This window comes from Pseudorca crassidens, chromosome 18 (genome assembly GCF_039906515.1).
Source record: "Pseudorca crassidens isolate mPseCra1 chromosome 18, mPseCra1.hap1, whole genome shotgun sequence".
In the NCBI taxonomy this organism is placed as follows: Eukaryota; Metazoa; Chordata; class Mammalia; order Artiodactyla; family Delphinidae; genus Pseudorca; species Pseudorca crassidens.
The window spans coordinates 72,497,068-72,523,796 of record NC_090313.1 but is presented as its reverse complement, the minus strand read 5'-3'; the positions used below and the strand labels follow the sequence as shown (position 1 = coordinate 72,523,796).

The window sequence follows — 26,729 nt, the reverse complement described above, 5'->3', positions numbered from 1 at the left end:
TTTTACACAAAAACCAATATTCAAGCATTACAGACGAGAATGAATAAAATACTCAATTCGTGAAACACTAGTAGGCAAATTTAAAGTGTTGAAGTACGCACCACACGAATGAAGACACGTTACTTAATGCAGAATGGTTGTCTGGACTGTGGGCTTTACACTCTGAGTTAACTTGAGCGCCCAGGTTTGTTCCCAACTCTGATAAATGCCTGTGCGATCTTGTAAATTACTTAACCTCGTGGGTGGTTTTGAGAATCAAACTACGTGAAGTACCTGGTACAGAGCAGCTCAACAGTAGTTATTATAATAGACTGGCAACAGGTAAAGGATGAACACCCCTAGCTGGTGAGGGAGGTAACTGCTGCACAGTGGTGGGTGGTAACCGTTACTCGTTATCCAACCTAAGCATGCAGGCCTTCTCCCCAACACTGCTTCAGTTTTGTCCTGAGACAAGATTCATTGCAGCATTATTTAGAATATGAGAAACACCTAAAGCCCACCAACACTGGGACTGGCCCAAGTATTTTTATGTATTAACATGCATGTCTTTATAATGGGACTCAGCACCGCAGTGAAGTTATAAAACCTGATATTTACTGATCTCCCTGATACACAGAGCTTTAAAAAACAGCCTACACTACACTAACACACACACACACACACACACACACCCCCCACACACACCCCCCACCCCCCCGTGCTGACACACACACCACCGTCAGGAGAGAAAGGCTGGAAGAGTTGTTTTTTTCTGGGTGGTAGATAAGTTACACTTAACTCTGTAGTTTTAAAAAAGTGCACTGTAATCAACATATGCTACTTTTCTATCAGGAGAAAGTCATTCTCATTTAGAACAGTGATAGCATATATAAGAAACAGCAAAGAAGGAAAGTTGGATTCTCACAGTTTACACCATGCTGCTCCAATCCCATTTTTAAATCAGTGACAAAACTGTTTAGAAATGACACCATAAGATGAACTTTATTTTAAAGCTCTTAAGAGGCTTCACAATATCAGTTACAAACAGAATCAACGTTTCCTCCACGTTACAGCTTCACATGACACGGCACTGGGTAAGGAGAGAGAAATTGTAAAGGTTTTGTTCTGCATGCTGCTAACACATTTCACTAGCTTTTGCTTTTAGTCACTGGATTTTTAATAATATCAAAGCAAAAAGTGATATTCTATTGGACAGAATTAATTTTAGAAAGCCCTCACGAAGTCGGACTTAGTCTTGTTTATAAACACCCACACCCACACGCATGCTGAAACGGAGAGCAAAATGCAAGAAAACTACCTTGGCGGAGCAATGCTTGAAGAGTTTAACCACAGCCCTCTTGAATACACTTTATTTTCTCCAAAGACAAAAGTCAGTTTCATCCTCAGTGATGCAAATGGTAATACTGCACAGAAGCTTAGTATGAATTCACAATTCCACAGGAATCTGAAGTTACCAAGGCAATTTTCCCTTTTAGGATCATAAAGACTACAGACTTAAGCTTTTTCTTTTTCCATATAATACACAAAATTTCTAAACATCCTTAAAAAAGAAAATATAAATAGTCTCAGTATGTCATGTAGAATCACATACCATGGCAAAAATATTTTATTAATTGAAGCACTAAGTCAGTTTAATGTCACCTAGTCCAAGTCCATATTGATGGAACTCTTCTCGTTAGGGTAACATTCTCCATTCTGATGTGGAGGTTCAGCACTGAAATTGTTTTTGCCTTCTAAGTCCTCTTCCTTTTTATCAGTACTCGGGCCGTTTGGAGTTCTTTCCAGTTTGGGTGATTCAATTTTTGGTTTGGGTTGTGTTACAACAGGTTCACACGTGTTATTCAACTCCTAAGAAAGGCAAACAAAACTAATAATCAGACTAACTCCAGTTCATTTTCAATTACTTTCCTACATACCCGAACCAGTATTTTTCTACCAACTCTCAAATAACTCCATTTGCTCAACACATTTGCCCAAAACTATAGCTTGAAGCCTGATCAAAAGAGATGTGAATATTCTTCTATGGTATGTCAGGGACTTACTAACTACTCACATATTATTAACCCATTTAATCTCACAGCAGTTATTAAAAGGTAGGAATTATCATCCCCACCTACGGAGGAGAGGTTAAGTAACTTAACCTCAGGAACAGAAAAAGTAGTGAGCAAAGAGCTGGAATTCAAGCTTATAGCCCATGACCTCAAAGGCTCATGTTAACCTTCACTGTGTTTGAATATTCTTCCAGGCAGAAAGCAGTTCCTTGGTTTTCTTCCCAACTTCCTTCAAGCCTCATGCGCTCAGCAAGGCCTGCCCTGATGAATACTGACCTGGGTCCCTCTCCACCGCCCCGAGTTTCCTAATCCCTTTTGACTGTTTTCCCCTCGGCACTTAACACAATCTGATATCCTTCCACGCTTGTTTATTGTCAAGTCCTCCTCACACCGGCAGGTGACTTCCATTCTTTGTACACTGACAGTTAAACTCCTAGAACAGTAACTGGCACATGGTAGGGGCTCAACAAATGTATTTGTTGAACTAAATGAACAAATGAAGAAACAGAAGTTTAACAGAAACTTACAAGGTATTCCACATTTTGTAATGTCAATAACAAACTCAGAAATCTGGTCCTGGGATGAGGTAAAAAGATTCAAGCAAAAACGGCTATGTTCAAGGTTCAAAGGATTGCAACCAGAAGCCCTAAGAAAACCCAGCAGTACACACCAGACAATGCCACGCACCTTTATTTTCGCTCTAATTTCCTGAGCACGCACGACGGGATCCTGATCGAGACTCTTTTTAGCCTGAGCGTTCATGATGTTATTCATCCACTCCATCACTTCATTAACAGACTTCTCCACCTTTTTCATTTCAGACTCATCAATATGGTTATATTTCTCATCCTAAATGGAAAAACTTGGTCATTCTGTAGAATTAAGTGTATTTAACAGTAGCATCTAACTTGACCCAATTTTCCATGAAGTTCACGTGTACCTCTGGTCTCACACACCAAAACCCAATTTCTCACTTAGGAACAAACATTTGTTCACAATGAAGGTTCCTCAACTTAAACACGAGCTTGTAAATCGAGGGTGGCGTCCTCGCACTTTACAGAGACTTACGTTGCTCCTGAAGTCAGCTGCTATCTTGGCGTAGTGCTGCAGCCTCTGTCCTAGTTCTTCAAATATTTTGGGCCGTTCTTCAGCTTCTTGAAACCGGACTTTAATTGGAGTGCCAATTTTCTAAACCCGAATGTAATAAATTAGTATTTGTCATAATTGTATTTTAGAAGTCTGTAATCTGAAACCCAAGTACTGCTTTCTAGGGGGAGAGAAGGGCCTACCATTAATTCCTCCAACTTGTCGACATACGTCTGCTTAGCTTGGTCCTCTCCTTCTTCATAGAGCCAGTTCTCAGTCTCTGTGAGCAGCCTCAGAAAATTTTGATGATCCTACATACGGAACACAAGAATCAGTATTAGTGGCAATCTTACTTTAAAATAGTCAAAATGGTCGTCCTCAGAAGTGTCACACATCAAGTAGCTCATTTCATTTCTAGGAAGGCACTGATTAGCTGGATTCTCTTCACTGCAAAGTATCCGGGAGCGATAAACACTGCATTATTAGCGCCATGCAATAGTTTGCAAGAGGGACTGACAGTTATTCTTAGGCCATTCTCTCTTTTACACAGGGATATTTGAAAATTTGTGGTAAAATGCTCTTATTGACTTATAACACTGTATTTCAGTAGTCCGATTTTGGACAATTTGTACACTGAAATGCGGTTATAGAATCATAGGGACTTTCCTGGTGGTCCAGTGGTTAGGACTCCGCGCCTCCACTGCAGGGGGCGTGGGTTCCATCCCTGGTCGGGGAACTAAGATCCCACGTGCCTCGCAGTGCAGCCGAAAAGTAAAAAAAAAAAAAAAAAAAGAATCATCTTCCTACTCTCCAAAACAATTAGGTCTCAATTAGTAACTTTCTACTCACTTCCACAACTACCAAATACTGAAAGGAAAACTAAACAAGTTGACAATTCAATCACTGAACACACACGAAAGCCATTCCTAACAAACTCACATAAAGTATGCAGTTATACTCTGGCTTTAGAAGGTCTAGCTGGTTTGGGTCATCTCTACCTCAGAATCCCAACCATAAGAAATCCAGCTTCAGAGCTGAGAAAGAAATACAGTACAAAGTAGCCTCAGGATCGTAGGACTAAACAGACTCCCAGTTTACATTCTCCTAAGTCCAGAATTAACTCCAAAGCCACTCGAGATTTCTAACTGGCCAGTTTTTCTCCAAGGCCCATCTTTCACAAATGAGCTTCAGGGATCTGCTTAGAGCCATACTGCTCCTGGGAGCTGACAAAAGCCTAAGGGGAATAGTGGTGCCTGATAAACTCTGGAATGACTGGATGAACAAGTCTTATGGGATAAAGCAATGACAGAGAGCAACCAAGGCACCAGAGTCATAAAAAAAAGTCTGAGGCCTTTGAAAGCAAGGATTTTCTCTTATTTATGTTTCTAGGCCACAGTAACTGTGATGTCACAGACTATGAATAAAAGTGCCGAGCGGTTCTTTCTTTGATGGTAAAAACTCAACTCAGTGGATAAACTAGAATAAAATGGCACATCACTAGTGAGCCTCTCCCTCCATGACTCTGTTTATACAACTTCTATTTCAAGCTGTTTTGTTTTCAAAGAGCTCAAGTTACATAATCTAGTAGAGGTTTAAACGTCAAATTTGATATTAAACACTTCATAATGAGATTATCTGAATAAAAACAGAGCCCTAAACATACCTGCTCACATATAAATTTTTCATATGGTCCACACAGCTTGTCCCTGAACTCGTACACATATTCCTCCACTGCGTTTTTAGCATCATTTCTCTCTTTCTCCAATTTATCCTGCATTATCATCTTACCCTGTCAGGAAAACAGAAGAGGTTAATTCTAGTCCTCTGCTACCTGTAACTATATTTTAACTATTTAGACTCTGGAGTTAACAAAATCAAGGATTATATCCAAAAAAAAAAAAAATCAGTCTTAACAGTTCTAATTTATACCTTATAAAATTCTTCCAACAATTCCTACAAAGTTCTTCATTTTCTAAATACACAGAATGAGTTTTTTTTTAAACATTTTATAATAAATTACATAGCTTTCACATTTCAGATTTAATACTAAGGAAAAAACCAATCTATTGCTTTTATACAATTTTGTTTTCTTTTATGTAGTTACTTGGTTGTCTCCTACTGGGATTAATACTGACCAATGTATAACAGCCACACAATTCTGCCACCACATTTTAAAATCAAGGATAAATACATGTACTTAGAATCTATTTATTTACCAAATATAAACGGAATAGAATTATTAAATTTCTAAATACAATGTTCCCATCTCAGTAAAAGAAAAATGAACCAATTATTTCATATATGTAGACTACAAAGAAGCATAATGTATTTTAACAGAAATATTCAGTGTGGCCTGAGATACCAATTGTATCGCTCTCTGGGCTAGAAGATATTAGCACCCGATTTCTTCATAAAAACTTGGGCAATCAATTTTATACCAAGCAGAATGATCTATGGTATAGATTTCTTTAATAAGGTTACAAAAATATAAACAAAACTTGCTAAAAACAATTTAACTGAAAAAACCATTAGTTTTGGCTTCATCCTATCCCTAAAAATTGTATAGACTTATGAGATATGAGAAAGAATTATAGCCATTTATCTACTAGAAATATGCGTAAAAGGGCCAAACTAGACACATTCCAAAATAAAAATACGTAAATGAAGCACTTACCTCTGTTTCTATGTACATGTTAAGAAGGTCCTTCCCTAACTGCCAGACCAAGTTGGCTTCAACTGGCAGCTCAACATTCACTACCTTTATTTTGGGTTTTTTAGCTTCTGGAGGCTGGTCAACTTTCTTTTCATTAGCCTTGGGAAGAGGGGTAAAAAAAAAAAAAAAAAAGGAGAAATTCTTAAACAGTCCTTGAATAACAAAAATCTCCCTATCATACTTACTGAGGACTCAGGAAAAATTAAAATTCCTAAAATCATAAAATTGGAAGAATATATAAGAGATCATCTAATTTTCCACCCATGCATTTTAAATCAGGGCTGCAGTTACACTTAAACATGCCACACTTCCCTAAAAGAATTCACCAGGATATTTTTCATTTCCTATTAAATTTAAATTTAAACTCTCCTGCTAAAGCTTTTCTTCATCAGTCCTTGCTTTCTAATCCCTTTAAGCAATGTTTGCGACTCCAAAAAGGCAAACATATTATTATTAAATTACCACATCTTTAAATTATAGCCTACAATCTAATGTTAACACCAGATGAATTTTGACCAACTACTAAGCATGTTAGGATCAACTCTATTCCTGTAATATATATATTTAAGGCCCTATATCCCAGCATTAAATGTGCTTTAATTACAATTATCACTACACTGATGAGTGCCTTTTAAAATTTCCTGAATTTGGAAATTACGTATGCACACGTATATGTCTATATATATACATCTCCTTATTTCTACTATCTGGCTTTGAGTGATACCACTTCTCATTAGCAACTCTGCAAGGTCAAAAGATTTTAAAGTCTTAAAATGGAAGCAAATGGAATGATGTAGCAAATGCTAAGTTTATTGTCAGTTTTTCCAAAATATGTAAATACAGGGCTAAAGAAGTATCTCCTACGGCCTTGAATTTTCCAAGCCTTTCATAGTATTTTCATTTCTGCAGGTTCCTATAAGCACAAATGACAAAGAACGCAATTTAGGAAACTCAGCTGTAGGACAGATTAGAAGATAACCAAGGGTTATGTAACGTGTACCCTGATTGGCTGAGATGGTAAAACAGGGACAAGCCCACGAGGCACAACAAGCACCGACACTGGGGAATTTCGGGGAGTTATGAAGGATGTTAAAATTCTAGGCTCTTTATATAAGAAACTGGGACTTGAAAGAGGTTCAATGGCTTGGCTAAAATTATAAAGACAGAGACGGGACGAGACCGCATGTTCCCCAGACTTCTGTTTCAGCGTTCCTTAGAGACCACATGTCTGTGAAGTGCTGTGAGCTGCATCCCTAGCAATGATCTGGTCAGTCAGCCTGCAATGTCCATGTCTTCTTCTTCCCTCTAGTGCACGAGAACCCCCCGATATTTTGTGCATGCTCTGGGGGCATAAAACACAGAAAGAAAAATGACACCTACACCTGGCAAAACACAGGAGTGCAACAGATATTTGGGAATCAAATGGATGACAGTCACATATATGCAGGTTAAGTCAGGATAAGACTATCTAGCCGAACAAAATTAAACCAACTACTGACAAAACCAACGTATCACAAAACGGCATTCGACGTGGCACAGACGAGGAATCCTCCAAGGGGGTCTGTGGTAATGTTCCAAAGGGTTTGACACTAGTGGTCCCACTGACAACTAAGAACGTAAGATGCTACCCAGTGTCGTGCTCTAGACAGGTACTAAGACCACTGGCCTAAGTCAGTTAATGCTCAACGCTAAGTGGTGAAGGGGAGGGATGCTGAAATTAAGGAGCCAATCACTGCAAAGAAAGCAATGCTGCTACACCATCATCACATACCTCTTTAACAGGAGAAAAAGAAGGTTTCCAGAAATCAGAATCAGGACCTGCAGCTCATATCAGGGCCCCCAAGGGATCAATCAGGGCATGGGAGATTAAAAACCAGAACCTTTTACCAAGTGCAACGTGCATTTGGACCCCAAGGGACAATTCTGTAATTCATGTGAGGGTAAAGAATTCTGTCCTCAGAATGAGAGAAAACCAAACTACTAATGAAAGTTAATGATTTACATCCCACCTGCACAAAGAACAAAGTTCTGCAAAAAGTGCCGATCTGGGATAACAATGGAAACTTATTACCAGATCATCATAATTAATTTATATAAATTTGACAGGTAATTTGAGAGGAGAAAAAAATTTTACTAGACTACTATAGCCCGCGTCTTTATCATTGGATGAATCAAATGGAAACTAATCACACAGCACCAGGACGTATCTGTTTCAGGTGCTCGCAACTGCAGATACTCTAGCACTAGAGAAGACAACAAAAGGTATGCATTCGCCTCCTGTTGCTTGGAGCGGCAGTTATTGAAGGGAAGCTTTCAGGTCTAAAAAGCAGGATACTCAATTCCCTCAGCTGAGGTGGAGTACCTCTAACTGGTTTTAGTTGGAAAATATAGAAAATTATCAGGAAAAAAACCCTACATGGAATACGATAACCTGGTGCTTGCTCTTGAAACTGCGGATTGAATGATATCATTAATGATCACATGTTGCAACACTGTCTAACGGAATGAACTGGAAGAGTCACTCACTTTGTCAGCATCTGGGGTTTTGTTTTCTTCTGAGGGAAGTTCAGGTGAAGGGGGAGACTGTGAGGTTTGACGACCACCAGTTTGTACCTGGGGCTGTGTTCCAGCTTCATTGTTGTCTTGCTGGATATTTTTCTGAAATGAAAGCCCAGGCACAAAGGATGTAGAAAGCAGGTGTACTTGTATAAATTTAAAAGGTTATCGGGCACCAAACACAGTACACTCAATTTCTGAAATCTTAATAGGTGGTGGGGGGGAAAGATGCTGATAAAAGCATACAAACACAAAGTACTTGAAAACCTCTTAGATACTGTAAACCTGTAAGAAATTCTTTGAATGATAACAGTTAATGTAGTTAAACAAGTAGTAAGCGTTTTGATTGATGTGATGACAATCAAGAACTCTCGTTCAAGAAGCTTCCATCTAGCCTTGTACAGATATTAACTCTCAAAAGCATAGGAAGCAGATTTCCTCTAGGCCTCTCTCCCAGAAACAAGCTCCCAAAAACCTAATTTCACAGCGGCCGTCACACATCTCGACACATCTCCATTTCAGTGAACTGAACAATTACATAAAACAGCCGACGATCAGTTATCTGGGGGTTCATCACCTCAGTTTAGAGAGACGCAAGACCCTCTCTGTCCCCACTTTCTTTTCGTGATCCAACTATTTACACCTCAAAAACTCCCAGCATAAAGAACAAATACTACATGTTAATAGACACCTCAATCCCCAGTAAACCAGTGCTTGCTATGATCTTTTCCCACCTTTGGGAGAAGCCTGAAACATTCGAATTTAACTACTTGCTGCCCACCTGGAAGTCTCTCATATTTTTCTTTCAGAGTTTCAAGATCCTAAGGCAGACACTGAGATATCCAGAAGCAAGGCACTCCTGGTGTATGTATATCCAAAAGGTACTAAGAGACTGGAGACAACAGGCATTAGAATAATGGTGTCTGTAGCCTAATGAGAAAGTATGTGGCCCTGGTCATTTAATTCATTACACTGAAGTTCTTCTTGATGAGAACAAAATGAAGGCTCAAATGCTAATGTTCCTTAAATGTTCTAGGAACGATCATAGTTATAATACCTTCTTCACATCTGAACTGAAACACTGTAACTGCCTACACCTCTTCATTTAAACTATTTCTGATTATTACCCAGAAATGAACTATAACAGCTCATCTACTTGAGTTTCCTAGAATTCTTCTGCAGACCATGTAAAACCAGCACTCGTGCTGCCGCAGTCTATCTACATTAACATCGTGGACGGTAACAACGTCTGTACTCCAGGCGGACACTTCGCCTCCTCCCTCCCTAACACAGCAAACCGTGTAAATAAAAGCACGTAGGTTCTAAAACGCCAAAGCCAAATTTTGCCATACGATCAAAAAATAAAACCAAAAAACCCCAAAAACCACAGCATTAATATTTGCTATGTATTTCACTAAGTAGCTCTTGTATTTAGTCTTTTTTTTCTTAATCATCAGTCGGCATTTGATTTCTCAAATGGCCTGTGTCTTTAAACGAACAATTCAAAGAACCTTTACCCACTCTAAATTATCACATGCCAGTTCAAATAAAGCTATACAGAATTTAGTCACAGTTCACGAACTCCACGCTGTATATTACTGTCCAATCAACCAAAATTTTAGCCACAATTAAGAAAAATATATTTTAACCCTTCCCTACCCATCTCTTAGGGCTTAGAATTAAGTCAACTATATATTCAAGCTCAAAGGCTTACCCACAAACGTACCTCGGCGTCTGGGTTTTCTGATGGCCTCTGATTCTGACACTCCATGTCTGCTTCGACAGAAGACACTTCGTTCTCCTCAGCTGGGATTTTCTCCACCATAGACGCTGTAGATATGGTGAAAATGCCGTGTGTATTGACTCGCACTTTGACTTTCACTCTAGATTTTTCTCCATCCTTCTGTGCCGAAACATTCTGAACTACGAAGCGGCCTAGACCAAAAAGAAATTGACAATTTCAGAACTGAATCTAACTCTATCAAGCAAAGGCTATATATTGCTATTCCAAAATCTCCCCGTTTCCTCTACCGAGTTACATTTAAGCCCTTTAATGTATACTATAAACATAACCTCTTAAAATAGACTCAGAAGTACACAGTCTAACTTATCACACTTGGGATTAGTTTTAATATGTCATAAAACCTTCAAAGGCAAGGGCACTCTTGTGACTTTCTGTTGAACACTCCGACACAGACACTGTGTGAAGGCTGATGACAAGCTGCCCCCGCTGCCTCCTACCCTATTTCTCCAGGTGAGCACAACCTCGACGTGGAAATCCCAAGCGTGAGGCAGATGGTATCGAGTGCTTCCTGCATTCTGATTCTGTAGGGCCTTTCCCGGGAATACTGTTTTTCTGACTGAATGATCCAAACATTTTCCTATGTTTCAAATAGGAGAGGTGAGCTAAAACTTGTATCAAAGCCTGAAATTATCATGCGTTATAGAGCAGTTCCAGAGCATTTCTGAGTAGGAGTTCAGAGTGCTGACTGACCCAGACTCTCTGGGCTTGAACCCTGGCCGTGTGACCTGCTGTAAGTTACTTTATCTGTGCTTTTGTGGTCTGAGTTGACAAGTGTTTTACACTGAAGCACTTATAACTATGGAACCAAGGGCTAAGTGTTAGTTATCACCTCCACCAATAGTAGTACTGTTACTACAGAAACCAGTAAACAAAATTAAGTAGTTTGAACCTGTTATGTGCAGAGCACTATATGAGATTTAATAGCCTTGTAATTAAGTGCTGTCTACACAAACACACAGAAAGTTAGATTTATTTAGTAGGTCGGTGAAATATACTGGAATAGACCTTCATTAATTATCAAATCACGAGGTTCAGGAAATAATTACCAAAAGATCCAGTTAAAGAAACAGCATTTACTAAAGGGCATCCAACAAGGCTCACAGGAGAGAGAGGTAAGACGGCTCTCTAAGTCTGTGCAAGCTTCTCGGTTTTGGCGATAAAATGAAAACTGTGATGCCATGCTAAAGAGCTTAGATTTTATCCTCTGCACAATGGGGACTAGAATGCAGCCTGTCAAAATTTTAGTCTATATTCAATGATTTTCTTAAATTATCTATAAATAAATTCATAAAAGCTGTTTTAAAAAATAAAAACTCCCCTGTGTCAGAACACTTTTAGTTTTAAGTACTAAGAAAGAAAACACAACTGGCCAGGTTAGACTCCTTCAAACAATTTCATTATGAAATGGAGTGGGGCAAAGGTGAGCCCTGAAGCGATCTAGCAATATCGGCAAATTTTACCAGTAGCCTGGGAAAGAGACACGCCCATTGAAGAAGATGCCTGTAGCTCTCCCACATTTTCAGAGTTAACTATGGGTCAAAATAGATGGCTAGTGTCAAACCTCCCCAGGAAAAATGTAGCAATAAAGATGTATTTTTTTTTAAAAAAAAAGATTACAGTACAAAGGTACATTTGAGAAGTAGCTTCAATGGTTTCCAAGCCAGGTTTTAAGCAATATTCTGCAAGTAACATTTCACCCAGAGAAAAGGTTAATATTAAAAGTAGGTGATAAGGCTTCCCTGGTGGCGCAGTGGTTGAGAACCTGCCTGCTGATGCAGGGGACACGGGTTCGAGCCCTGGTCTGGGAGGATCCCACATGCCGCGGAGCAACTAGGCCCGTGGGCCACAACTACTGAGCCTGCGCGTCTGGAGCCTGTGCTCCGCAGCGGGAGAGGCCGCCATAGTGAGAGGCCCGCGCACTGCGAAGAAGAGTGGCCCCCGCTTGCCACAACTAGAGAAAGCCCTCGCACAGAAACGAAGACCCAACACAGCCAAAAATAAATTAATTAATTAATAAACTCCTACCCCCAATATCTTCTTTAAAAAAAAAAAAAAAGTAGGTGATAAAGTATAGACTGTATCAGAAAAGGAAAAATACTCAAGTGCTCTTATATATATATACACTTGGAAGCACCAGCAGAGCACCAGCAAGTCACTGCATCTCTATAGGCCAGTTTATTCACCAACAAAACAAAGAGATTTTCCCCATCACCATTATTCCAAAATGAAAATGTCTTCACATGGCATCGTCCCACTCAACATTGCTAAGAACAGAAAAAATGTTTAAGTTTGCACACTGACTAAGTCAAGTCTTCAAAAGAGTAATTACAATGAATTGCTTACCTATTTTTGCTTCTGGATATGGAACTCCTTGAGGATCAGAGTAGAAAGCTTCCAGCTCAAAAGGCCCACTTCTCAAGAAGGTGAGCACTTTGGAGAAAGGAGCAGCATGGTTTCTACTGAACACTTCATGGACGCTAAGAGGAAACAAAGGCATTCAGCTCAAGTGTTCAAGCTCACTGTGCTATGCAAACAGAATAAACACATTCTAAGAGCTGTATCAATCCCATCTCACCATTTATAACTCAGAATGAGAGAAATATTTTGGTAAGTCTGTTGTTGAAAGATCCCAGTTAATCAAACACTCTACCATGAAATTCATTTGCTAATTTTTCTTTATATGAAAATAAAGTAATTTTCTCCTACATACCCTTCGGCATCTTCTGAATCGTGACTCCAGACCAGAGATATTGGAAAAGGAACTGCATCAGTGACGGAAAATTCTCGCACTTTAAATGCTGGGGAAAGGATTGCACACTTCAAAAAAAAAGAAAAAGAAAAAGAAAAAAATTATCATGAGCACATGAAAAATTTCACTCAGCTTTTAATGTAAAAATCAATTCAAGCCCGCCTGCCACAACTAAGGAGCTGGCAAGGCACAACTAAGGAGCCCGCCTGCTGCAACTAACACCCAGCGCAATCAAATAAATAAATATTAAAAAAGAAAAAAAATCAATTCAAATAGAACGGGTAGGTTTAAATTCAAATTCGAAATTGCTTACAGTGTACGTGTCTTAAGCATAAGTGATTTATCATCTAAATACTACGGCAATCACTAGATATAAAGTTAAACAGTACAATGAATCTTAGGCTAGCAACTGTTAATTAGTAAGTTTCACAGGGGCTGAGGAAAAAGCAGCGGTCTTTCCAGAAATGCCCTGCTGACAGCAATTTTAATTACAAGCTGTATCACTTTTGAATGTGTATATACATCCAAACAGCTCTGTCCGCATTGCCTTTCAAATGTCTAAGACTGAAAAAGGGTAAAACCAAAATGTGCCTATTTTCAAGTAATTTTAGGAATGAAGGAAGCGATGGTCAATTCAAATTTAGGGTAGACAACACCCAACAGACCAACCAGTGGATTTAGACTTGTCACATAAAAATGACTGAACAGATGACTAAACTAAAAGTCAGTAAATCTCTGACTCTGTCAATAGCACAGGATTCTTCAGAAGAGAAGCCAAAAGAAGCTCTACTTCTACAGAAACTATAAGCTTCCGAAGTCCTGGGTGATTAAGAGTCAGTGAAGGAGGCGCACGCCACTGTCAAGGAGGAAGCAAAGACAAAAACCCTACAAAACATGAGGAATCTTGATGATGCAATGGATTACAGGCAATAGTCAGCATCTACACGTTCTTTTTTAAAAGTTTTACACAGTAGTCAGTCTAAATACTTTTCTGTAAAGAATCTACTGCTTTGTATTAAAAAAAAAACTGTGCTAACTAGATCAAATTTAAACAAATTAATTTAAAACTTTAGTTAAAACTACTCAGATTTGACTATAATATCCTACGTATAAACCAATACTAATTTTTTTGTATCAGTAACTTCTAGATTTTGTGCTTTTACTTTGCCAAACTTCATGCCTCTGAGCTGCCTCCTTATTTGATAAGCTACAATCAGTTTGGAGGGGGAACAGCTATTTCATCAAACCACCTGTTAGCTAATACTCTTAACCCTGCAAACTTTCCCCAAATCAATTCCTCACTGCACCAGACTGCCGTTCCCCTGCCCTCCTTGGTGCTCTGTAACAACCGGCACCACCACACGGCTACTCTGCGCTCTACAGCCGTGTTTTCTATGATCCCCTCAGAATCATGCCTGTCCCTAATCCCCAGCTTGAGAAACACTAGCTCAGTAGTTCTTTGAATCTTAAACTTCCTAAACCTTCCAATACTTGTAGCAGATCCTGTGTCCCCACGGCCTCACGATTTGTGGAAATGTAAGTAACCCCCTTGTGGTGTCTAACTGGGCACTGGGCTCTGCTTTCTCTGTGACCCCACCTCGATGAAGTAAAGCAGAAATGGTTCAAGGAATGAGCCCTCAGACGGAGAAGGGCTGAGAAGGCAATACCTGTAGTGCACACCCTCTGGCCACTGCTTCATCTGCGTTGAGCGTCGTGCTCGTATCTTTTCCAAAGAATTTGGCAATTTTTTCTTTCACGGCTGGGATTCGTGTAGTGCCTCCAACTACCTCCACAGCACTCACATCTTCTACTTTGAGCTGAGTTTGTTCCAGCAATGAATAAAGGGGAACTTCTATCTTTTGCAGGAGCTCAGCACAGAGTTCTTCAAACTGTGCCCTTGGCAATTAAGAGGAAAACTTTAGAAATCTTTAGAAAACTTATCTTAAGGCCAATATCCTGTCCTACTTTTTAAAAAATAAGTCTTATCAACCCAACATTTTTTTTTTCCCCTCAGACACCCTGAATTCCACATGGGCCAAGTTCAACCATACTGTAATTTGTAACTTTTCTTTTTCAAAAAATATACGAAACAGATGCAGAAAGGGCATGAGGAGAAAATCAATTCGACAGGTATTACTAGAAGAAATCACTTTTATATTAAGATTTCCATTTTATTCCTTAATGTTTTAGATGATCCCATTTTCATTACTTTGAATATTTCCATTCTCTTCAAAATATTTCTGCAAAATATTCTGTGAAACCATTATTGAATTACTGGCCCAGAAATACTAAAAAGTGAAAATGACCCAAAAGACTTCACTACGAGGGCACTGAACACAGATCTTCCTAAAACCCTCTTTGCAGAAGCAACCCTAGTTCTAATGACGTTGACAGTCTTTCCAGCAGGTACGGTACAATCCTGAAATGTGGGCCAGGACTCACAACACCACAGCTAGAACTGACACGTGGACTACAGTTGCAGCAAGAAGTTTTCTTTAATCTGTCAGAATTCAAGACACACCTGTTCATCTTTCCCGAAACATCTCTGTCATTCATAAAGCACTCGATATTCAGTGGTAGGTCCGTGCTGTTAGAGCTCATCAGCTTTTTCAATTTTTCACACTCCTGATACAGACGAAGGAGTGCTCGAATTTTGGATTTTGCGTCCAACTTGTACTTAGTTTTAAATTCTGCACAAAAATGTTCCACTAACTTTGCATCAAAGTTTTTTCCTCCTAAGAAAGGATCAAAAGCTGTTCCCAGTACCTAATTTAGTTAAAACAACAAATAATCTGGTTATTTCAATCATATTTGCAACTAGAGTCTTAAATATTGCTATTCAAACAACCAAAGACTCCTAGGCTCAAAATTTCTATTTAAACTACAACATGAAATCCAAGTCAGTAAGGAGACGCATAACTACAAAATCCAAACGAAATGTTAAGTCTCTAAGATGTCTTTAATTTTAATGATTACATGGAAGATAACCTTAAAAAGCTTTTCTTTCCTGAGCAAGAAGCTGAAACGATTACATCATCTTTATGGAGGATCAACCTTAGGAACAACTCTTGGCTAATATCTTTACCCCAAACTTTTCATTACCTCGAAGAGCCTAAAGTAATGACAACTGTCACACATGTAATATTTGGGTCACTTAGTTCTGATTTATGACTTTACCTTCAATTTTCCCTTGTTAAAGGCACAGGCAGACACTTGAAAAGCTGAATGTCCCATATCAACAAAAACCACTACTCGAGGTTTCTCATCCAGGCCTGGGAGATCCTGCTTATAAATTCCATAATTCAAAGCAACTAAAAAAAAATTAGTATGTTTCGATTCTTTGGTTCACATTTTCTTAGGAATTTCATTGTTACCAATGTAATCACACATGCAGGAAACCTGACTGTACTTCCATTAATTAAAAGTGAACATATTTCTTTTATATCTGACTTCATACTTTGTCCCTTTCTGATTTTAGAACAATGTTCTATCACTTTTAAATATATGGAGAGATGTGACAGAGAGGACATACGTAATGCAAAAACAATGGCATGTAAACCACGTGTAACCACACACAAACAATATCAGACTCATTACACAATACTTACATTTTAACCACAACCTGCTAGGAGACTGCTTATCCAAAAAAATTAAGAATTTAATATATAACTACAGCAATTGCAGGTCCTACCAATTAGATTCAAGGCAAATAAATGATCTATCTTAAGTAGTCTGTGTTAGCTTTTTCTGAATTTTGAAACCACTGTATTTCTAAATACGTATACTTAAGAACACACCTTTATCAATACTTTGAGTTCTTAAAACATCTATTAAAAACATACTAAACAAAGCCTTATTTGCTTTGCCTGAATACACTACATTGTAACTGACTTTGAGTCCATCTGTAATCACAAGAAGCTGATACAAGGTCTAAGAGGAGATAAGTGAGTGCTTTGCTCCCCACTATATCCATTCCTACCAAGGTGCCTGGCAAATCATACAGCTTAAATTAATATCTGATATAAGATGAATGATCAACTCCTAACCACATACAATCGGAAAGCATATGAGGGAAAAAAAAATTTAAGCTAAATCAATAGTCAAGGTAGTTGTAAAAGCCAAAATCATGAGGTTTTGGGAAAAGTTGTTTCTTAACTATAAAAACAATGTAAGGAAATAAAAAACTAAATCCAATACAACTAATTTAAAGGATTAAAAAATTTATATACAAGAATTTCCTAATGAAAACAGATTCATATATTTGAAAAAGTGCCAACTTCTCATTAAAACAAGCATCTGAAAGGCTAGAATTTTTGCTTTCAAATCTAACACGTTTTTTAATAGGCTGTGTTTCTACACCTACATGAAAGTGTTTGATAACAGGACCTGGTGTGTCTTAACTTTAGTTTCGAAAGTATATTAACTGCTACACAAAAACAGTTTTCTTCTTACCAGCTGTCATGTCATTCATGAGTCTCAAGCAGTTTAAGCCAACAATTTGTGCAGCATCTAAGACAGATCGCCTCTCAGCATCTGTGAAGAAAGAAGGGACCTGCAAACAAGAAGGGAAAGAATCTAACTTACCTAGAACACACAAAATAAAACATACAAATCCCTCACAACCATCTGTAATCAATTCACAATAGTCCAGCTAAATAAGTGCCTAGTCAAGTCACAAAACAGAAAAAGAATAAGTTCTTTAACTTTCAGAAACCGCAACTACTTTTGAAAAGATTGCCCTAAAATTATAAGTATCAAATTTATTATAACCAAATTTTAACCTGAAATAAAAACTAACCAGGAGTATTCGTAAGACATATTAACAGCTACTTAAATCTAACAAAAAGCTTTAAATTTAAGAGGATGAAATACTATTTCCAAACAAGTCTTAAATTTCTTTTGGAAATTATTCTGCTATGTCAACATTAAATGTAATTAAACTATAAAGACTACAGGAACTTAAAGATAATACAGCTAATTCTAGCCTCTGCCCTTTAGTTTGCTGTTTGTTGGTTTTAAGCATTAATCGTTGGGGTACCTTCTAATTCAGTAAACCTGTTCAGATTACAAAAATGAAACTTTTTTGTCAAAGTCTGTTGATTTTTCTAAGAGGAAGAAGAACAAAATCAGCTCAAGGGATAAAGTTTCTTACGGTGTTGTGTTCTAGCTAGATGAATTCTTCTGATTGCCTTCTAGGGCAGCACTTTAACTAGCACTTTCTTCCAGAAGAGCATCTAACAATACATTCATATAATCACTTAACTGGAAAGTACCTAAGAGAAAACTTGGTACAGTGGCTTTCGCATTTTCTCCCCAAGTTACCTATAAATGCTTCAGAAAGAGTGACAAGAGCGAAGGTGGGTCTCTGCTCACCTTTCAAATCAGAACACTTTCAGTTTTCCATATTAGGTTATTTAAAGAGGGGGTGGGAGAGGAAGGAAGGACCACTGACTTATAACTTAATTTTTTAACTTTACCAGAGATTAATAGCATTTCTCCAAGCAATACCCAGACATTCCTTTAGTAGAACACCTTCTGTCTTGCAAGAGAAATTTCAGCCTTTCTGCCTCTCTTCTTGCATATCCCAGGATGCACTGCCATAAAGGCTTCTGACAGGTCTGGACAGGCCACCCTGCCAAATAAAAGATAACTTTTCCCCATAGCACAAATTTGCCACAGAGAATAATAACGTTGTAGAGGGTGAAAATTGGTACATAAGGACAAAAAAATATTTAGCTAGTTACAATGGCTTGTGGCTGTCTAAAGGACCACAGTACAGAAACAGATATACACTAAATCTGTACTACTAAACTTTCATGTGGGAGAGGTGATGAGGTATAAAATGTATGTAAAGGATCCTTGGGGCAGGGGAAGTGACCCCCTGCCCTATACAGTCAGTCTAGCCTGGTTGCAATCGCCAGCTCACCGTAACAGCTGTTCTGAGACATGGGCTAGGTAGAAAAGAGATAGTGGGAGAGATCAGAGTAGCTCTCTTAATTAACTTTAACTACTTAGAAGAGAAAAACAGAGAACTAAGTCTTCAAAAGAAGAAGGAAGGCCTCTCTTTTTCCTTGTTTCTCTAACCTCAATAATGAACACCTAATCTTATTTTAATGTATACACTTTCCCCCAGATCAAATCTTTACCTATAAATCAATTAACATATTTCCTAATCCCTTACATAAACGAGGGAGTGTTAATAAATCTTAATGTAAAAAAAAAAAAAAATGACTTCTGTCCATTACAAATACTCTTTAATAACCTAATTATCAACTGTCCATTGAAAGTAGTGGGCTTGTCAATGCTAAAAAAAAAACCTAGGTTTTGTCACTACTGGTAGGTTACATTTTAAAACTACTTATCACCAAGAACCAACTCTCTGGTTCTCACGTGTGGATAAAATTCTGAAAAGCTCTCGTGTAAGTATACAATTGCCTCTCAATACATCAACTAACTTTAGAATATCCTCCAATTCGACCAATCAGTCTGTATTTTCAAAAAGCCTGACAGGAGATATTGACATGTAACACCACTCAAAAACCTTTGCAACTTCTGGCTAAAATCACCACCCAAACCTACTATGCAATGCTGCTGAACACTATGGTATAGAGTGCAGCAGAATTCTGATCTCTAGTAGTAGGACAGCTTTCACACATTCAATACTAAAAAGTAACATGAAAAAGGCAAATTAAAATAAAACACGTTGCCTTGCCGAACTCTACTTACTGAAATAACACAATCTGTTACTGGCTTCTTGAGGTTGTTTTCAGCAGTTTCCTTTAACTTAGTCAACAGCATGGCTGTTATCTGTTCCACACTAAACAGATGTTCCTCATCCATGTACATTACCTGTATTGAGAAAAGAAAATGCTTTAAATACTGTAGTGCTAAAAGTTACATGCTAATAATATTAACTTACAAACATGATTACACATTCTCTTCCAGAAAACCTTTACTGTTATAACTGTTTAGAAAAGAAGAAGGAAAGGAAAGGTAAAAGGAAGAGAAAAAGGGAAAGGAAAGCAAAGCAAAGAAAAAAAGAAAGATTCTTCCCCAGAGATGAAGAGAAAAAAAAGCTGGGGCAGATTTTTCCCCTATCCAAAGTACTAGTCAAAGTATTATAGAAGATAGTAAATTTCCACTCTAACTGAAGAGATGAATCACTGGGATAAATATTATTTTGTGTAGATCATAAGACAGGAATGCCTCTGTAGTTTAAAAAAAGATTTCTGGTTGTATTACACTGTAGCTCTCCAAACAACTGCAAATGAGCTGTACTGGAACAGACTTTTGTTTGATATGACAACACAATTTAGATTTCTTTAAACACCATGAATTCTAAATTTTATAATTGTCAAGACGTTATGAGAAACACAAATTAAGTTACAGCAGTATATACCATTTGAATAATTTTCAAGGATGATTTAAACATAAACCTATAGTTTAAGAGAGACTAGATAAAAAATAAAAGACCATCTTGTCCAAATAAGGAAACTGAGTTACATATTTATTAAGAATTAAGTACTTTTCTCTGTAGATGAATTAAACAGTTTCCTAGTAAGGAATCTAAGATTGCTCGATTATATTACCTTTATTCCAACTCCACCATTTTTCATTGGAACCAGATCATAACTTAAGTTTTCCTTCTCCTTTTGAATGAAGGGGTCATTGAATGCTCGGCCATGAAACCTCTTGAAATTAGACACTGTATTGTTTGCATGAGTGATTTGCTGCAAAAAAAAAAAAAACAAACACTGAGATTTAAATTTTTTTCTAATTTCAACACCTATTAGTACTTACAGCAATTAAAAAGAAAGTCACTTGTACAACTCAAATCAGAGGGATATAAGTAACCTTCCCCAGAGCCCTGACTTTCTCCATCAATGAATGGATTTTATTCTTTCTCCTTTTCCTATAGAAATGCCAGGAGGGAGGCAGTGAGAGGGATACACACAGGCTTCAAAGTCTGCAAGATAAAAACTCAGATAGTGAAACTATCCCTGGAGCTCTGAACAAACCCCAAGAACTGTATGTATCACTTTATTTCATTCCTTTTCTCCCACTACAGTTGTTTTATACCTAATGAATAAATGAAAAAGGATATTTAGAAGCACTATAGTCTGGTCACATTTTTTTAAAAAAGGAGTTAATTGTTACAGTAATCTATTTGTTGAGTCGCTAAGTGGCCAGGATAAGTACTTTGTGCCACAAAATATATTGATTGCTACTTTTCCTATCAATAGCATGGAATGTTAATTATCTATACCAAAAAGCAGAAAACGCAAAGATAATTCAAAAAGTTTCTATATGAGGTAATGCTTTCAACTGCACGTACATATTTTTGATGATTAGGCTCTGGATATACAAGTCCCACTTCATAGCATATTTCACTCAAAGATGTCAGCAGTGGGAACCTTATTTAAAACACAAAAATAATTAAAAGATGAAAAACAAAGACTTCTAAAGTTATTAGTTTGAAAATACCAAAACCGTTTACTGTGTACTTCTTTCTCTGATCTACTTCTTTTAAAAAGAAAAATATAGCTTGGCAACACTAGTTTTCAAATAATATGGAATATTTCAAACAATGTTTAAGTACTAAAATTCCTTGCGATTATAAAACCGAGATGACATATGTCTAGTAATCTACAGGCTAGATCTAAGCCTCAACAGATTTTCCTCACATAACCACAAAAATGCAGTGGGATCTCAGGTCCGGGACATCAGTCTTCTCAACGGCCACATTTGGGGAGGTTGTTACTTCACTAGTGTCTCTCCCCTTTGAGCAGGTTACTTTGAGTGGGCACGGCCATTTCTCTTCCCTGCTTTGTTTTTTTGCTCTTTTGTTCCTCTCTTCCAACTAGCCATAATATAGTACTCCAAGGTTTAGTTTTCTTTTTTTAGCAATACCATTTTCTGTATTAAGAGAATTTTTTCAACTTTTTTTTAAACTAAATAAATCAACATGTAACACTGTGTAAGCTGAAGGCATACAGTGTATGTTACTTTGATACGTTTACATATTGTAACAGGTCTGCTTTCAGTCCCTTTCTTAAGAGCCTCTCACAAAAGGGATTTTCATATTTCATATTTATTTATTTTTCTCCCCGATCCCCAAAGTTCAAATTACAATGTGAGTCCTAAAGGGAGCCACATAGGTAAATTTTCAAGTCCCATTAATATGTAAAATTAATTCCAATAACTTATTTAGCCTAATTCATCTAAAATATTGTCATTTCAACATGCACTTGATGTAAACAGTTGATGAGATTGTTTATTTCATTTTAAGCCTGCAAAATCACATGTATTTTATACTTCACATGTTAATTCAGATCAGGCACATTTCAAGTGCTCAAGGGCCACATGTAACAGCGACTCTACAGGCCAGCACAGGCCTAGACAACAAGTTCTCCTCGTACTACCTTAATTATTAAGTAACCTGAAAACACTTTTAAACAGAGCTTCTTAGAAGTTCCTTCCATGAAAGGAAGCTTTTAACTCTTAAATGAGTATCATGAGAAACTTCACATGAAAGAACTTCATGTGTCTCGTTTTTAAGTTTTAAAAATTAGATACATTAGAAGGTAGGAAAGTTATTAAAAATTAAGGTTGGAAAATTAGAAAGTTAAAGGTCTTATTCAATAAAACAAAAGGAAGAGAAAAGAAAAAAAAAGTATCTAAGGGCTCATAAGGAGTATCTGCGTTACAATTCTAAAACTCAAAAATAGATAGGCTTAGGTATTTCGTATTTTTGTTTGTCTCTGAGATTTTACTTTTAAAACTTCTCTCTTAAAAAATGATCAGAATCCTCTTAAAGAACATACCTGATTTTTGGCTGCAACTCCAATTGTTCTGTTTTTTGATCCAAATGATATGACTGATCTAGAAGAAATTTTAAAAAACCATGTTTTACAAATGTTAAAAGCATAAATGTGGAGGTTTTTAACTGACAAGAGGAAAATTCTAACATAAATTTCCTACCCCCAAAAAGGAAAAAAATACCCTACCCATTCTAGGGGAAGGGGGCACAGCACAGCACAACTTTGGACTCCAAAGCTTTCGTCAGCTGCTTAACTCTGAGAATCCAATCTAGGTGGCAGCTGCACCCCACCCTGGCCCCCACTCCCGTCTGCTCAAGGCTCAGAGGACACTTTCCAGTACTGCAAGCACCAGCATAATTCTCCAGGCCCCAATTATCAGCAAGTGGACATTAACTGTGAAAATGCTTTGAATAGTTAGAGTATTATTAACTCGGTCCTAGCCACGATTAACAAAATATGGTGTAACTACTTCGCAGTTACCAACTCCATACAAATCTAAGCGTCACTATCATAGCTATTGCTGTCCTGATATATCATCTGACTCTTTATGATCAAAGGTTTTTAGATAAACGGAAACAAGTGGGCCTAAGCTATGCTTCCGGAGTTTAAACGCACAAAAGAGGGTCCTATACAGAAGACTCTACTTGAGGAAGCCAAGCAAAAATGATGCTGAGCAAGTACCACGACAGAACCAAGTATAAATGCTGAGCAAAAGGACTGAATAATCAGTTACATTTTAAGTCAGCTCTGAAGAGATGAAGTGACTTGTAACTGTTAAACAGCCTTCTGAGCAATGGAAATGGAATGGTAGCACAGAGCAATAAAGTCTTGTCAGAAGGATGAAAGTGAATTAGGTTTCAGATTACAGGGCAGGTAGGAATAATGGTGTGGTATGAGCAAAATGGGAATACACTGAAGGCATTAAATATCAAGCTGAATCAAATTTAAACTTGCTATAACAGAGACATCTTAGACCTAGATTATCTGAGCAGGTGCTAAATAGCATCTTAACAGCCAGAGAACTGCTGGAGCAAAGGCTAGAGCTTAAAAATACCTTCCAAAAACAGAACAGCACTCCGAGCTCAGAGTAAACATACAGTTGCGGAACGAATTTACTCATTTTCCAAGAAGAGAATCAAACTAATTATACTAAACAGAAATTAATAGTAGCCAATGCAGTTGAGTCAAACATCTATTATATAAAAAACATTAAGGGAAACTCCAGTACTGCCCTTGGTTTACATTTTTGAGACACACCTGTCAGCTTTAGTTTCACAGTGGTCACTATAGCCACATACGTAATTTTTCTCTACTCTCCCTTGAACAACTCTTCTTCCTTTTACTGGACCAAAGAGAACAAAGATGTAAACTGCACCTAAGCATGAAATCCTGAGATACTATCTTGTTTCTTACTATACTCCGATCAGAGCCCTTCACACAGCTGAACTAAAACACTGTAGCTTTATAAAGAGGTTGGTGCACGACATGCTCTGTGAATAGCAGTCTTCCCAACGCTACTGATACTGTCAATGTCTGGTTATCCTCTCACTTCCCTTCACTTTCATAAATGTTCATCTGCACTCAAATAGTGATATAAGCCCAGTCATTTCACCTTTGGGCTCGATGTTTCATTCTATGATTTTTATCTTGGGATTAAGGCACTAAAATACCTACACCATTTTCCCTGAGAAGTAAGCAGTTGTTTTTATCAATGTACATGCAGGCATGTTTGCATACAACATATTCAGAAATTAAGACTCCCCTCCAAAAAAGTTGCTTATTAAAATGTTACCCTTTGCCCACCCCATGCTGCTGTAGAATATACCATTTAATTCAGTGACAACATCCATCCTCTAGAGGAGTTCTAGCACCAAAGTGTGCAATTTTTCTTTTCTCTCCTTATTTAAGCCGTTCAAAATTAAAGAAATTGGAACACGATTTAGGATTCCTCTTTAACGGCTTTCATAAAACGAGAAAAAAGGACGTTTACATCTTTCACAAATGATCCACGAGTGAGCAAGAAAAGGTAGATTCATCATCAAAGGAGTGATTCTGTGGTCGCTAACTACAATCCGCCCGCTCCCTGCACAAGAAGCAGCAGACGAGCTCTGGAAGCTTCCAGCTCATTTCGAGATTCACAATGCGGAAGAAAAAGCTCGGCAGCCCCAGCTCTGCGGTGCGCAAAGACATGCTCGGAGGGAGGGGGACGAGCTGGGGGCGGCTCGGCCAGCTCAGAGAAGCCGGCTGGGGAAACGGGGGCGGCCGCGCAAGGAGCTGGCTGAAGCTTCTTGCCAAGAAAAAGGAGCGAAGTCTCGGGCTTGCCCGCAGACCGGCCCCCAGGAGGGAGCCCGCCAGAAGGGACGACCCCGGGGGACTCGACTCCCGGGCTTCTCTTGGCCCCTCGAATCCCGGAGACCCTTCTATCCGATTCGCGGCCGCAAGCCCCCTCCCCTACCCGGCGGCTAGGCCGCCGGCATCCCGACCCCACGGAGGGCGCACCGCTCCCCACATCGCCCTTCCTTCGCCCCGGCGCTCCGCGGCCAGCCGCAAACGTGGGGTCCCCGGGATCCGCAGCCCCCGCCGGCTTGCTGCCCTCGCCCCAGAACCTCCCCCCAGCGCCCCCGCAAGCTCCCACTTACGGGGTGCACCGGTCGCTGAACTCGTTGGCGATGGTCTCGATGCCCCCGGCCCGGGCCACCGCGATGTAGCAGCTCTGCGAGCCCACGTCCAACCCCACCACAGACATGGCCGGCTCTCGGTCCGCCTCGGGTTGGTCTGTGTCCTCCGGCCGCCGCTTCCTGCCCCGGCTGCGCGCGGCTCCCGCGGGGTCCGGTCCTGTCACGCGGACGGACACACGGACGATCTGCCGGTCTGGCACCGCCGGATTCCCGGGGACAGTGGCGGCTCACAGAGGAGTAACCACGGGAGAAAGCTGCGCTCGGTCTCCGCAAGTCGTTCCACAGTTCGGGCTGCCTGCCTGGATATTCACCGGCTCGCTCACCAGCGTGCCGCTTAACTACCGACCCGAAAGAGAAGATCCCAGCGTCTCAGCCTTATGTATCGTACTGATCGGAACTTTCCAGAATCTGCGGCATTTACTCACCGGCGCCTCCACCGGCCCCTCCACGTGCCACTTCCGCTTCCTTCTTCTCGAGCCTTCTCGAAAGATTCCACCCAATGGGTGGCTGGTCCCTCTGGGGACGGCCGCCGTTGCCATGGCAACAGGACAGCCCTTCCGACGCTATTGGCTCAAACTGGCCAAGCTGACCCGCCTACGCCCCGCCCGCCCTAGCCTGAGGCTCTTTGCTGTCTTAATAAAACGGGCAACGAAGAATGACTCGAAAAATCGTAATCTTCGTTATTTACTAGTGGGCGATGGTATCTGACCCTTAGACTCGAAGGAGAAGCTGGGCGGGCGGAGACACACCCCACTCCTGCAGAGACCCGAGACCCCCCGGGCGCCAGAGAGGTCGGCCCGCTGTCAGGAAAGCGTGTCGGGAACCGTAGTTCGACTGGGAGACCGTGTCGCCTTGCATGCTGGGATGTGTAGTCCCGGTCGCAGTGCGGGCTGGGAGCCGGCTTTGTCTTGGGGGACTCGCGGGAGAGGGGGAGCGTCCCTTTATCGCTTTTCGCTCGTTTTCCAGCCACAGCGTTATTTTGTTTGCCTGCTTGTTCGGTATTCGCTTCTATTATTGTCTAGATTACACCACGGCTGGTGAATTATGAATTAGAAAAAGGAATTTACGTTTCAACTTCTAGTAACAAGCGTAAGGGTTTGTGTTAAATATTCTTGTATTCATCAGCGGCAGGATATTCTCTTGTGGAATAAAATGTCAGGGTTCTGTGGGTTTTGGGTTTTTTAAGCGAATTTTAGGTGTGGCGTAATTTGGAAAGCTCTCTGTGGTATCACTTTCTGTCTATTTTTGATACAGCTGACTTGAACGGAGCT

The 26,729-nt window shown here is 39.3% G+C and overlaps 1 protein-coding gene across 4 annotated transcripts; it reads right to left on the bottom strand.

Moving 5' to 3' along the window:
* Positions 1 to 954: 954 nt before the first annotated feature.
* HSPH1 (heat shock protein family H (Hsp110) member 1) lies at positions 955 to 25,801 on the bottom strand. 4 transcript variants are annotated; one of them, XM_067713518.1, is made up of 19 exons: positions 25,420 to 25,801; positions 22,784 to 22,841; positions 20,549 to 20,689; positions 19,686 to 19,808; positions 17,412 to 17,511; positions 16,137 to 16,270; positions 15,481 to 15,725; positions 14,627 to 14,855; positions 12,921 to 13,027; positions 12,554 to 12,687; positions 10,133 to 10,341; positions 8,377 to 8,508; positions 5,812 to 5,949; positions 4,801 to 4,926; positions 3,341 to 3,448; positions 3,120 to 3,239; positions 2,739 to 2,900; positions 1,642 to 1,848; positions 955 to 1,540 (listed from the first exon to the last, which is right to left on the bottom strand). In XM_067713518.1, exons 1-18 carry the CDS (start codon positions 25,524 to 25,526, stop codon positions 1,642 to 1,644), a joined length of 2,580 nt encoding a protein of 859 aa, XP_067569619.1. In that variant the 5' UTR covers positions 25,527 to 25,801; the 3' UTR covers positions 955 to 1,540. The 4 variants fall into 4 exon arrangements, with proteins under 4 accessions (XP_067569619.1, XP_067569621.1, XP_067569618.1 ...); XM_067713520.1 differs by adding an exon at positions 21,295 to 21,373 and having other exon boundaries at positions 955 to 1,848; positions 25,420 to 25,488; XM_067713517.1 differs by having other exon boundaries at positions 955 to 1,848.
* Positions 25,802 to 26,729: the final 928 nt, after the last annotated feature.